This window comes from Blennius ocellaris (genome assembly GCF_963422515.1).
Source record: "Blennius ocellaris genome assembly, chromosome: 10".
In the NCBI taxonomy this organism is placed as follows: domain Eukaryota; kingdom Metazoa; phylum Chordata; class Actinopteri; order Blenniiformes; family Blenniidae; genus Blennius; species Blennius ocellaris.
The window spans coordinates 13,979,454-13,994,167 of NC_137659.1; the positions used below are offsets into that span (position 1 = coordinate 13,979,454).

At 43.4% G+C, this 14,714-nt stretch overlaps 1 protein-coding gene across 1 annotated transcript; it reads left to right on the top strand.

The window, feature by feature from the left end:
- Positions 1-9,792: 9,792 nt before the first annotated feature.
- On the top strand, positions 9,793-12,553 carry LOC308135921 (Krueppel-like factor 13). Its single transcript, XM_080504082.1, has 2 exons — positions 9,793-10,555; positions 12,282-12,553. Exons 1-2 carry the CDS (start codon positions 10,057-10,059, stop codon positions 12,509-12,511), a joined length of 729 nt encoding a protein of 242 aa, XP_080360208.1. The 5' UTR covers positions 9,793-10,056; the 3' UTR covers positions 12,512-12,553.
- The last annotated feature ends 2,161 nt before the right edge of the window (positions 12,554-14,714 follow it).

Genomic DNA, 14,714 nt, shown 5'->3' on the forward strand with positions numbered 1-14,714 from the left:
CCAGCTTCAGCAGCCTGAGAGAGAGGTGGACTGGTCCAGGTGGTGGGAAATTTTGCCCAGTTGCGAGTAATGGGTAAGAGGTGTTGGAGCACAGCTGCAAGCCAATCATTTTAGACCCTGAGAGGAAGCAGAAATCAGTACCTTTAATCAATACCTTTATAGCAGTCGGATGGAAATAGGGCATCAAGCAAATACACATTGACACATTTATGGATGTGGCGACTCCAGCACACACGCACAGAACATGATTTAAGAGAAAATAAACAGATATAAACTTAGTGAACAACAAATCATTTTTCTTAATGCATGTAGAACAAAATAGCTCACATGATGTTGTGCTAAATGTCCAGTAATATCTGTGTATTACTGAGAGTTTGAACACTTGATAGAAGCCTTTCTGTGTGAAGTTCGCCTTAGTTTTCTCTGGGTGTTCTGTCACAGTCCAAAAGGTTGGGTTAATTGGTGACTGTAAATGTGTAAATGTGAGTGTCTGTCTCGGTGTTTGACCTGAGACAGACTGGTGAACTATCCATGAGGATCCTCCACATGATTCTTCTGGGATCGACTGAAGCCTCCTGAAAACCCGAGCTGCATAAAGCGGTAAAGTAGTAAATGGATATCTCAGGACTTACAGACTTTTTGTGTGCAGGCGGTCTTCTGGACACGAGTCTTTGGTCCTTTTATCTCTTCTCTGTGGTCTCCATTGAGCTGAAATACTCTGGACCTGGGGAATAAACAGTCAGAGTTCACAACTGAAACAATGTACATACCGTGTGTGCCGACAAGAACCACAAACAAACAAAAACGTCACCGCTGAGGAAGGAAATGTGCCGTTTTCAAAAGTAGGTTGCATAGGTACGGTAATTAAAAAAAAAAAAAAACTGCTCGTTGTAACATCGACATTACAAAAAGCTTTTATCACAGCAATCCTAAATCAGCTTCGATAACCAGTCTTCATCATTAGCAGTCAATAAAACCATGGCGTTCCATCTGCTCTCACTCGTTCTACATTACTTCCTGCCAGGTTAATGCACAAGTGTAAATCACTTTAGGTAACACCATCCATTCGCCTCCAACTTAATTACTCTAATTTAAGATAAACAAAGAAAAATATACACCAACAAAATAAAATTATCAAATTAACTCAAAAATAAGCCACTAAGTTACCTTTTCTTAATTCATTACAATAACTAATCTATTCATTGCTCCCACGATAAGGTTTTCAATTGTTTTATGCGATGTGTAGGTACATTTATCCTGTAATAAAAGAAGTAGAACTGATCGTACCATGCAGAAGGAAAAAAGATAAACCAGAGTTTATACTTTGCAGTTTTGGGAGATTTTGTCTTTCAGAATATCATAAAGAGGCTCGAAGTCTTTGCCATTAAGATTTCGACATAGTTTCTGTGAACAAGCACATATTTAACGCCGAGCATGTATTTCAGGATGATTTGTGGTGGTATACCCGACAGAGATGATGTCCACGGGGTCCTCTGGTGTGTTAAGTGTGACCCTGACCTCCCGTCCTTCCTGCAGCTGAACGCCGCCGTCCAGACTGGTAGAGCTGTTCAGCTCGGCCGCCCACTCCACTGCAGCCGCCCCCAAAGCACTGTCAACGCCAAACCGGGCTGACAGGCCAACATGAGCTCTGAGAACAAGGAGAACAGTTAGACGAATACGACGAGAAACAGATTCTCAGAATAAAAACTCAAAGATGCAGTGCTTGTTGCACTGAATGCAACGCGACATACTTGGGTTTAACGTATCCATTCAGAGAGAAGTGAGACGTATCCCTGTAGTTGACGTTGCCCTTCAGATGTAGGGAAAGGAGAGAGGTGAGGTTGAGGCCCAGTTTGATGGGGACCCCAGCCAGAGAAGGCAAAAGAAGCTCCTCAGTCATGAGCAGGGCCCTGTGGTTCAGCTGGACCTCATTACCCTGGTAAGAAAAGATGAAGGAACGTGTCAGCGGAGATATCAGGTAGACAAAAAGGGCAAAAACAATATACACAATAAGAGCTGCCATACCTTCAGCAGTTGAACAACAAGTCCGGCGAGGCTCAGAGACACGCCATTGATTTGATTGTAGAGGTCTTCACATGTAAACACACTGAGCTCATTTCCGAAAACCTTAAGACCAAACCGGCACTTGGGCATGGTCTCGTCCATTTTTCTTCTTCCAAACAACTTCAAATGTACAATGAAAAAATAACAACAAAGGTCATAAGGAATACTATGACAGCTCTTGTTAACACAATATACAGAATATCCATGATGCTGCATAACTCACTTAATCAAATTTGCTATGTGGCCAAAAATAGCCATAAAATGCCAGACCAACATATTCACTTTTTTTTTTTTTTAGATTATTTGTGATGAATATAAATATTGAAAATATAAATTCTGTTTGCATTTTTAATTTTATAGGCAGCTTTTGCTGCACTCAACTTCACCACACTGGAAAAAAAAAAAAACCTAATCCAAATTAGTTCACCCCTGATATAGACTGAATGTTACATCTTCAATCCGTAATATATTTTACTGACAAGATTTGTTCAAGAAAAAAAAACCCATCTGGTGTGATAATTAATATAACAATTATTCAATAACACTTTTATTATATGCATGAAGGAAAATCATCCAGACTCAAGTTCTGAAGTGAATTAATTACTATCATGTTTTTTTCAATAATGTTGTCACTCTTTTTAAAGTACCAAGAAATGGATGACTTCAGCTTCTCAGATGTAAAAATGTGATTAACATCCTAACAAGTGACTTGAAGATTAGGCATCTGTATTTAACTATATGAGTATTGTATGAGAAATATGAGAACAGTATGAGAAACATTACTTAAAACCACTCTGGTGTTTTGTGTTGTTTCCTTACAGATTTTTACCCCAAATACAATATTGACTTCTTGGAAATCATGTTAAGACCCCTCACCATCGCTTTTGCCTGGTTCAGGAAAATGCTGGTGCCAGACGAACATGTTTCTTTTTCTCCTTTAATGCCATCATCGCTTTTCCTTTCCCCCCTTCTTGCTTCATGTTTTCCATTGCGAGCAGGGGGGTCTCGCTCCATTCCATGGCCTAAAATCTTCTTCAGAAGTGGTTCAGCATTTTCTACATGAAGCTCCACCTAAGAATATAAAAATAAATGTAGGAATTTGTGTGTAAGACTTTTCCAACAAAGAATGATGGCGTGTCTGTGAAAGTCACCTCCAAAAGGTTGTGGGCTCGACCATGAAAATACACAGTCAAGTTGGCAGAGGCAGATCTTGGCAGAAAAGATTTCGGGGAGAAAATTAGGGACGTCTCCAAATTTGTTATTCCAATGCCTGAAACACATGGGGATAAATAAAGAGTTTCAAGAGTACATACTGCATCCGGCATCTTGCCACTCATCAGTCACTAAAAATGTACACACGAGAGGAATCCTTCATATATCTGGAAATATTTGTATTTTGTTGTATTTAGTGTATGTGTTTACATGCAACTATGGGAAATATACACATCAAGTCACCCAAAATGAAGATTACCTGAGGCAACAGTGTAGTCCGAATAGGAGGAGTGTTTCAGAAACTCAGCTTCGAAATCCCTGCTGATAATGTCATCAGGCAGTGACTCGATTAGTGTTTGCTTCATGGGGTCCTCGCTCCGCAGAACATTAGTCAGATGACTCCACACAAATGAGCCCACTGGGAAACCAAAACAGGAATACAGAAAGTATTCTTCAAAGAAGGCAAAGAGGCTCAGAAAAGTCTAAATAATAGTCACATATCTATGTTTTACATAAAGATGCCCTCCAAAATTCCAATCACCACCAATGAACATAGATGTTTCTGGCCTCCTATCGATCAACCACTGAGGCTTCTTATCAGACCTTGGCTTGAAGTCTCGTTCTTCAGCATCGTATTCACCGCTTCAAAAGTCTGCCAGTCTGGACAGCGCATGAGCTGCTGGTATGCAGCAATTCTGACCTCAGTATCCTCCTGGGAAGAGCAGTACAGCTGCAACAGCACAGACCTCTGGTGGAAGGAAATCGCTGTCAGTAATCCATGTTAGAGTCGCTCTCCCCTCCTCACCTGCACCTCAGAGCATCGTGAATCAATTACCACTTCATTTAGACACTCAGTTCATGAAGACATCCCAGGATTAGATTTTTAATTGGAGTTAATTAGTGTATTCTTATGTCAGTATGCAGAATGGGCTAAAAATCCAACAAATACTGCAAAAGAACAACATTCATGAGACAGTTGCATATGAGCATCAAATAATTCATGTACATATCATGTTCAGAAAACTCACATCCGCTGAGCAGGGAAAGCGTCTGAAGGCCTGAATGGCAGCAAGCCTCAGCTCCAGAGCGTTTGAGCTTTCCATGATGCACTGACTTAGCAGAGGAGTGAAGGATGGAGCAGATAAACCGGCATTTCCCACCGATTTCAATGCATAAAACAACTGTTGACAAAATAACCAACATTCGGGTTGAACAATTTTCTTCACACTGCAGTCACACTGTATGTTCGTTACATGATACACACACTAATTCATCATTGAATGGTACCTTGCTCACTTGTGCCGGCTCTTGTCCTTCACAGCCACCCTTCAAGATGTCCTCCAGTGTTTGTATGAAGGTTTGGATCTGAGGATGCTCACTGCAGGACCTCTGAGACTTCCGACACAGTCGATAGGCCAGAGTTGAGCCAGCCAACAGGGCCGCGGACCGCAGCTCTGGAACCTCCAGCAAGGCCTTAAAAAGACAGCGGGATGCTGTTCATGTGAATAGAGCTCATGAGTGAATACGAGAACATTGGTGTGTGATTGAGACCATTGTTTGGTTCCTACACTGATGGATCCAATGATCTGTGGGGATGGATGAGGAGTGAGGGCTATGGCGGTCAGAGGAAACTGAGCCTGTGCTTCCTCGAGCTCTTTGTTCCTCATCAGGTCAGTAAGGAGTAGGATGCAGTGATCAGATCCACATGCTGGCAATGCATCCAGCAGAGGCTGCCTGTTCAAAACGGGGTTATGACGTCAAGATCAAACTCTGCAGTTTATTTGATGCACCTATAACTGTATAGGTGTAGTGATGTATGACATTGAGGAGATTGTCCAATCAAGAGCAAAAGAAATGATCAAATAAAGGCAAAGTATTAGTGAAATACGGACCAGTCATTACGGCACTTGAAAGAAGCCTCTTGCCAAAGTGTCCTGAGTTGAGAGAGATTCAGATCTTTCAGCTGGAATACCAGTCGGAGAAACTCTTTTGATACCTTCGACAAAAGAAATATAGACAATGAACAATTAGATACTCAACATTTTTCCTCAATAACTTGTGCTCAGCCAGAGCTGACAAACTCAAAAAGAGGGTTTTTTTTGTTGTTGTTTATTTTAATCCTGTCAATTACTTGATCCCCACACTATTAATATTAAGCAATGGGTCTGGGTCTGATGGAGCCTTTAAAAGGCTGAATCAGACACAGATCATACTTCTTTCAAAGGTTCCCATGAAATCCATTGATGATGAAGGTTGCCAAATTGACTGTGACTAACCTCTGGTATAACGAGGAAATGGAAATACACAGAAAAGCCACAGGGGAAATCAAGTCGTGAACTACAAATATAAACATGGCAACCCCATGTTGTGAAAGTGCCTCATTTATGTTGGTAAACAAACATTACAATTAAACTGGAAGCTGCCACATCTGTGGTTTACCAGCTTCAGGTCAGAAGAGAGGCTGCATAACATCCTGACAGTCTGTCCAACTTTATGTGGTGTTGATGGTCTGTGTTTTCCTGGTCTTGCTGCCCCCTCATCCTCAAACAGCAGATCAGTAGACACACCGGTACCTGTTGAATCTGCAGACACCAATGAGTCAGACAGGCATCGGAATCTAGCCACGTTTAAAGCGTGACATTATTGCGGTGATGTTGAGTCTGACCTGCTTGTAAAGGTGGCCCCGGCTGGGCTCTCAGGAGGAACAGGGTGGACACTGTTTGGGTCTTCACCAGCCCTGGTGTCCTGGACCATGCAGCCACAGAAACCACTTCAGTACAGTTCACCTCCTCCATCACCGTCGATGCACGTCGTTGAACACAGCGCAGTTCCAACTGAACTGACTGGCAAGAAAATGGGAAATGAAAGAAAAAAGGTCAATGGGCTTAACTTACATGCCACGGTTTCCCTGATGTCACCCCAGCTATGTATGATCTCCTTGATCGAGGTAAGAGGCATCTCAAAGTTATTACAAATGTCATTGCTCAAACAATGTGGAGGTTTTTTTTAATAGCAAATCATGTCATTACCGTCATTGATAATAAGAGATAGAAAGGCACTGAACCCACCGTGTCTTCAGTCAAGGCTACTGAATGAGGCCAGAGGTTGTCGAGTCTGGACCGTTGGCACTGCTTGATATCCCTGCACTTGAACAGCAGAGGTCCCCTCCACTCATACCTGCTGGTGCAGGTACCATACACATCGGTCTGAAGAAGAGGGAATATAAAAGTCTGTTGATCAGTCTGTGAATAATATGACTCAATGATTATAGTGTTCAGTCCCAAATATAGTGGACTCGTGTTGATAGTGACTCTGTACGAAATAAAATGAGTATAGTGAAAACATGCACATATTTGTTAGTCAATTCAAACTGGGCTATATGTAACTTATATAAAGTCAAAAGAGCCGCCATTTTGATTCTTTGGGGGGGGGTTGTGCAACATTGTCTAAACGTTCTTCTCACAGATTTATTAAACTGAAGAACCCACCTCCTTTACTAATTCCAGTTTGGATGTCGTGGGGGAGGTCTGGAGCATGCTCAGTATGGCCCTTTTAATGTTCAGAGCCCACACCTGCTCCCCCTCCTGGAGACAGAGGGCCGTGACCTTTCCCCCTTGCAGGGAGAACTTGAGGCGCGTTCTCTCCAGTGACTCCCTGGGAAACAAAAACACCAGATGAGCCCCTCGAGACCAGGGAACACAGACAAGTGGAGCGTCTGAAGAGAGTATCACATTCATAGAAAAAACAGTCGGAGCATTCCTGAACGATCTGAAGGTACACTCTTATTGGTGGAAATGAAGTGCAGATAAAAGTACATGTGCATGGCATAAGATGTTCTGTGTATTACCTCAAACTTTTTAAACGTTGCACAGAATGTTCTTTTTGCGAGGAAAGCCGCTTTACCTGTGGATTTCTAATCTATTGGACAAACATGGACCTGAAATCACAACCTCGTGGTTTTTTTTTTTTTTCATGATTTTTACAAACAATTGAAGGAGCCTACCTGCATCATCAAGTGACAATTGGAGACCACCTCGATATCAACCACACAGTCCAAAGCCAAGCCATTTCTACCAGCGCTCGAGCCTTGAAGGGTGGTGGTAATTGTCGTACTGTACCTGTAAGTATACCTCACTCCTTTCTGATAGGACAGGTCAGAAGGAGAAGATCCTACAGACAAAAGAATCATGTCGTCGGAAAACCGAAAAGTCCTGATATCTGAAGAGTTATGTAACATAGCTTGCAGGAGAAAAAAACAAACACATTACTATGTTCTTATAATTTTGTCATAAAGCTTGCACTAACGTATACAGCAAAGAAAATTCTCACCTGAACAAGTTGAATCACAGAAATTTGGTTTCACCTGAAGGCAGTCACCTACTAAAGGAAAGATCTGATTGAACAATATATCATCTCTGATGACAAAAACATTACAATTAAAGTTAGTTTGGCAGATGTCCGTAAGATGAGCAGTGGATCATCCAGAGTCACACCACTCGATGAAATTATTAAACAAGACGCAAGCCAGTAAAACTTACCTTGTAGTAGCAGAAAAGTTAGAATAATGTGTAAACATTCAAATGGCAATCGCAGCACAGCCATAGCCACCAAGAGTCACCGCAGGTCGGGCTGCCTCTGAGCCTCCACATCTAAGTAAGATGAAAACCAAGCACTGTTCGCAGCCCCTGAATGACCAGGCTTGTGCGTGGGCTTCCTCAGTGACCCACACTGCACACAGCAACCAATCAGGAAATACCTTCCAAGCTGGAGATACAAACATTCGCTGAGCCAATCATTTGACATAGCGTGGGGCCTCACACATCATAAAGTGTTCTTACACGCCCAGTCTTTTTAGACAGGCTTGGGACATGAGCCACATGAGAGTGACAGAATTCTCTTATTCGAAGAAAAGGTAAGCAGTTTACAAGCTGTCATTCAGACTGACACACGGATGAGATAGGAGTGGTGGCACATGTTCACTACAGAGCAGGGATTTTCGAAGAATGGGAGTCATGAACCAGATGGCATGTTTTTACATTATATAGAACATGGAACAATTTACACTGTCAGTCATATTCACCCTTCCACCCACACAAACTCACACACCAACGGGTGCTGCCTCTACTGGGAGGTATTTATTCAGTGTTCAGTGTTTAACAGAAAGAAACTTTGACACATTGACAGGCCCACCTTGACCATCAGATCCACAGCGAGCCCAAAATGTGTGTTACATAAATAACAATTCAGTGTTACCCACTCTTTCTTTTCATTTTTTGGTCTTCACAAACATTACAAGGACGTTTTCCTGGTAAAGGCATCCCACTGACCACTAGATTTAGGTAAACGAGTTGTCATCTGCAGAGAATTGCATTTAATTGGGATTGTGATTAACTGGTCAAGCTTTCTTTCTTTCAGAAATGTTGTTGTTTTACCTTCGATAATGTGACAAAGGTGTGATTTTTGGAAGCTTTATTTAGTCTAAATCAAAATATGTTGTTCTCTTTAAATATCAAATATTCTATGTGTGGTTAGGTTTTTGAAAGTTGAAAAAATATACACTTAATCCATTAATTTAGGAGTGTGTCAACAATAAAGTGCAGAATTGATTCAGTGGCCGTTGTTATGTTATAGTTATAAAACACCGTTTGCTTGGGAATTAATCGAGGATAAACACTCATCGATGGGCCACACAACCACTGTGGGTTCCAGTCAGTTAAAAGCTGGTTTGTAAACTTTTCAGAAGACAAACTATGGAGGAAGTGTAACCAAATGAAAAGAGGGACACCTAGTGTCTGTCTTAAAACAGGTGAAAAGTGTGGGGCTTTCGGAATCCGTGGCTGCGATTAAGGAGACTGTCTCTGAGCCACGTTCTCCGGCTGAACTAAAACCAAATTACACAACACGCCCTCCATCTCCATCTCCTTCCCCCATCATTACCAGGCAGGCAGGCTGCCTCCCGGTGCCACCTACTCTCCACGCTGCACCCGCCGCGCCGCCGCGGTCCACGCCCGAGCTGCGGCGTCACTCACTGCCTGCTGCGAGTTCACGGTGCATTCATGGCCCGTAGAAAAACTGGACCTACCAACTTTGGCTGTAAAAAAAACACATTTGACGCTCTCCTTAGGGAAGCTTTGGTGAAGATAATAGCGCTCATAGTAAATGTATTTTGCTTATTATGCAACATATCACATGCTTACTTTATATATAATTCACCGAGAGAGGGAAAACTCACATGCTGCGTTATAAACAGTTAAAGCTGTGGATCGACTGTCTCTGTGAGAATTCAGTTTGTTGAACAAAATTGTGAGCACGTGTGCAGGCCATTGGGTTGCAAATGGGAAAACTTAGCAAGCAACGTTTTATTTTCAATGCGTCTGTTGCTTAAATTTACAAGGACGAGACAGGGGGGTACAGTTAACCAGCGGACCATGAACGCATCTGCAGTCCGGACCAGGGGGCGTAGGTTTGACCGGCTTCTCGGAGGCTCAGACACAATGAACCGTCAGACAGTGAGGGGTACGCACGTTGGACCCGGTGTACTAGCACGATTTTAGCACGGTATTACTTCTCACCCGTGCCTTTTCCTTTGTTCACTTTGTGGGTTTTTTTTTAACTGCGGGTACAATGTGTGGCGGTAACGAGGCGTAGCTGGAAACGGTCGGTTCGTCGAGTTTGATGAAAACGAGGTCGGGCTCCGGCTGCCGTTAGCCCCTCCTGGTGGATTTTTTTTCTTTTCTTTTCTTTTTTCCCTTTTCTAAACACAACAAAACTTAGATAACAATGTCGTTGACTGCCTCATCTGATTACTTCGCCGCCGAGTGTCTGGTTTCGATATCCAGCGGTCCCGTCCTGCACAGACCCACCCCGGTCGCCCCCGCCAGCCAGCCTGCCCCGGTGGGCCTGCTCCCCGGGGAGCCCGACGGGTCGAGTGAGGACAGGGAAGTGCGGGAGACGCTGAGGCTGGAGGGGGCCAGCATGATGGCGGTGGCCGGTATCCTCACCGACCTGCACGGCAAGTTCCGCCCCATGTCGGCCTACTCGGAGAGCAGCAACTCGTCGTGTGGCGGGGAGAGCGGCTACACCACGTTGTCCGACCCGACCACCCCAACCATGACCCCCTCCGCCACCCCGATCCCCGGGCAGCAGCAGCTCCGGGGGGGAGGAGGCGGAGTGGGCCCCCCCAGATCCCCGGTCAAGCGACATCAGTGCACTTTTGACGGATGCAACAGAGTTTACGGGAAATCATCCCACCTGAAAGCGCACATCCGGACACACACAGGTAACAAGTTTGATCACGTGTCGTGTGGAATTTTAATGTCCAGCTTTTGTAACGTTTAGTTATTTTATTTTTTTACACGAGCGGCGACCGGGGGGTGGGGGGGGGGGTTATTGAATTAACTCAACGGTAGCGGGGCGGTGGGTGTTTTTCTCCGTTTTTTTTGCCACCGGCTTTGATACAATAACGTGGGCAAACAAAGAGAAAAAGACAGAAAAAAAAACTCCCCTCAGAGTCTGACAAAGAAGTAAACCAACAAAAGAACTGGGCTGGACGTTAAAACCTGTGACGAAAGTCTTCCTCCGACTGGATTTGCATATGAAATGAACGTAAGATGAAACCGGAACGTCGACGGGCACCGTGTTGATAGGCGGACACCGTTAATGGCCGGAGCAAGTGCATGGAGGGAGGGAACGAGTGTTCAGTCTGTCTCACCTGACAACCACTTTATTCCCTTTTTTTTTTTTTTCCCCCCTGCGAGCTGTGAATTGATAGAATAAGTTCGCACAAAGAAGCCAGTCCCGATTGTGGATGCATTGCCTCTGCAATTATGTTCACAACTATTGGATGTTGAGAAACTCTTGTAAGCGGCCAGTTCTTACGTGAACGTGCTGCATTTGATTTATTAAAAAAAAAAAAAAAAATGAGGGGAATCTTTAGTGTCCAGTGTCACTGAGCAGGCGCAAATGGATTAAGGGCAGGAAACGGCTCAGAGAAACTGTGGTGGGAACGCCCACGGAGGTTTCTGCAACAACAACGTGGCCAGGCTGCTTTGTGATCTTGAAAATGGCACCGAGCATCCTCCTCGCTGGTCCCGGGTGTGACTCGTGTTGTCTGCCAGAGATTAAGGACTCGACTAATCTCGTGCATCTTAATCCGCGATTGGTTTTTGTCACGTTATCGACAATTCAGAGATTATCTTTCCTTTTTTTTTAACGCCATATTCCGCAAATGCAAGGCAAGCAGTACGTTCTCGTCAGCTTTGGTGTTTTAAGAGGTTAAAGTAAAGTGAAAGCTACAGGTATACAAAATGTATGGCCTTCGCTAGCTTGAAGGCGCTGACTTACAGAGTATGGGGATTTGGTACAATGTCATAAAATTGTGGAAATCAAATGTTTGTTAATATGCAGCTTTATTTTGCCCTCAATCAAAAGGTATGGTCTGGTCAGGGAGGATTAGGAAAATGCTGTTATTCATGAAACTATACCTGATTAAAATGAATATTTGGATAAAAGATTGTTTGAATAAGCCGTGCAATAGATTCCTGTACATTTTCTGGTTGCAGCACCAAAACACACAGACGCTTGCATGTTAAACCTGTGACACGACCTAGTTGTATAATATTAGTTAGTCCATGTAATATTCATATGGTTTCTTTACGCGACATTAAACTAAATCAATAGTGTTTTGCACTTTTGACGTTTTATATGTCGCTCAGGGCCTCAAATCATACAAGTTAATCAGCAAAGACAATACTGATGTGAAATGGATGTTATTCAGTCATGCTGGCTCAGTGCAGACACCTCGTAGTAGTAGTAGTAGTAGTAGTAGTAGTAGTGGTGTAGTTGCTGAGTGTAAAAAAAAAAAACAATAGCAGTAAGTGTTGTGGTGAAGAGAGTGGGTTGTGAGGCCGGACCGCCATAAACAAATCTGTGTGAGCCTGGTGGTGTTTGCTGCTGATTGATGTGGTTGGATGACGGGTTTCCTCTGGTTCCCCCCCATGCTGCAGGTGAGAGGCCCTTCCCGTGCACCTGGCCCGACTGCGAGAAGAAGTTCGCCCGCTCCGACGAGCTCGCCCGCCACACCCGCACTCACACCGGCGAGAAGCGCTTCCTGTGCCCGCTCTGCGACAAGCGCTTCATGCGCAGTGACCACCTGATCAAGCACGCCCGCCGCCACCCCGATTTCCAGCCTTCGATGTTGGGCCGCAACAAGGGCACGTCCTCCTCTTCTACCTAAGCCGTACACGTTTAGGGTGACTTGGGTCTGTGGTTTCCTGCACTGTGGGTTTCTGTGGGGGAGGAGGGGTTGGGGGGGGTCGCGGTAATCTGAAGTTAACCAGCCACAATCAGATCCACTGATTTAGAATTCAGCATTGCGGTGTAAAATAAATGTGCACACTTGCATTCACACACAAGCGACACACAGGGTTGGGTGTTTTTCATCCACAGTTGAGTTTTGTGGCCACTAAATAACCCCTTCGATTTAAGTAGAGTTTTTTTTTTTTAAACGGCCATCCATATGGGTAGGAATTGGAGACTGGACTGAGAAATGTGCTTTGTGATTCAGCTTATCGTCTCCTGGAAGCGTAACTGTGGACCCGGTGTGCTTTCACGTGCAATGCAAGTTGCACGCGCGCATCGATGCACGAGTGTGACGTTTACAGTTTGTTCGAGAGCACCTGACGTTAAGACGTATTCCTTAAGCTTCTCTAAACCCAGTAATGAGCTGGCGAGATGTCCCTCCCTTTCATCACCTTTAATAAACGAAAGACACATTTTAAGTACGTAAATCGACTCCTGTGTCAATAGTGGTGAGAATCTCTTGTTGAAACATTCAATTTCGGATAATAATCATATTTTTGATTGGCCTATTTCTAAAATAGCTGGTGAATCAAAGTGCTTTTTCTCAAGTTAGAATTGTTTATCTGCCCGTTAACAATTCTATACTTGTTTTCCTTGAACCAAAAAAAAAAAGTCGCGTGTTACTTTGGATGTTTCTATTTTTTGATTTTCTCTCGGAATAATTGACTTTTTACACCAGGATAGGAGCCTGAAACATGAAGCAGATTTCGTCTGATGGAATGAACCCAACCCTTAAACACAAACTCTTGGTGGTGAACGACGACACTCTCAGACTGCAGGGATTCGACACATTTTCTGTAAGAAAAAGGAAAACTGTGCACAGTCATCATCAGCCAAAAGTCCTCTGGTTTCTTGCGGTTAATTTCTAGATTGTTGTGCTCCTTCAGTATCATTTATTTGCCACAAGTAGCACAATTTTGTGATTTTTTTTTTTTTAAGATAGCGATGCAGTCACTAGAGGATTTTTTTTTTTAACCCTTTTTTTTTGTTTGTTTGTTTTAGCTTTGCTGATTCTACATTTTAGTGGTGATACATTCCTTCATTTTTATTACCTTAGCACATGTGCATCACTATGATGGTAAATTTCCCAATATCTTTTCCAGTAAAACCCAATTAAACTGTAGCTCAAACCCTCATTTGGCCAGACGATGGATCAGATTCGACCGTAGAAGACCTGTTTGCACGCCATCCTCAAGGCAAGCTTAGTTTTTAATCCATCAAATGGTAACACATAATGCTCGACAGTATTATGTCTAAAAACTGATGCAAATGTATATAAGCTTTATGCTTTTAATGTAGAAAACTGGTAATGCTACTAGCAGCAGAATTAATACGTGATGAAGTGTAGTCCTTATATTAGGGGTAACGTTATACGCTTGATAGGATGGCATTGCCTGCGAGTGTTGGTGTGTATGTTTTTAATTATTATTTTCATATATTTACTTTTTTTTTTTTTTTTTAGTGACGGAACTGGGAACAGTGTATGCAATGGTATCTAAATATTTGAAGGGTTTGGGGGAAGATGACATGAGCTGAGCTGGATTTAAATGTTTTTAGTTTTTTTGATCGAGAAGAATCTGCTGAGCTCAGCAGTGGAGAGAAAGGTGTCGGAGCACATTCTGAAAACATTTTGGCCACTGGCATTTCTCTCAAACGTAGATTAAACGTTAAGCCCCCAATAGTTTTGACCCGAGGAGTTGGTGAAACATTGAGAAAGATGTTCTGAGCATGGCTCTGTTCTGTTTTTGTCTCACCAGACCAGACTTTGCCATTCGTGACGTTGGTGTGAACTGTATTTCACGTCCAACCATCTTTGGAACAAGCATGAATTACTAAACAAAAAGCAAAACCAAACATTTTTCTGCCTTTAAAGTGTAGCCCCCCCGGTTCTCTCGATCTCTCTCTCTCTGCAAACAAATTCTTTTAATCACTGATCTGCTTTGAAAAAGCCACTCGTTCAACAACCAGCGTCAAGTGCATGTAATTTGACTCCAGCCTCGTGCTGTTTCTGTGTCAGGCGGCTTGTGGGTCGCGTACGAGCCAGTTGAAAGCTGAGCATTGACTGCTGCCTGAAGTCT

Bases quoted from the DNA above. Each gene is read 5' to 3' on its own strand.
- LOC308135921 (XM_080504082.1), top strand. From the start codon at position 10,057: ATGTCGTTGACTGCCTCATCTGATTACTTCGCCGCCGAGTGTCTGGTT. The intron at 10,556-12,281 runs GTAACAAGTTTG...CCCATGCTGCAG, and splicing joins GCACATCCGGACACACACAG to GTGAGAGGCCCTTCCCGTGC.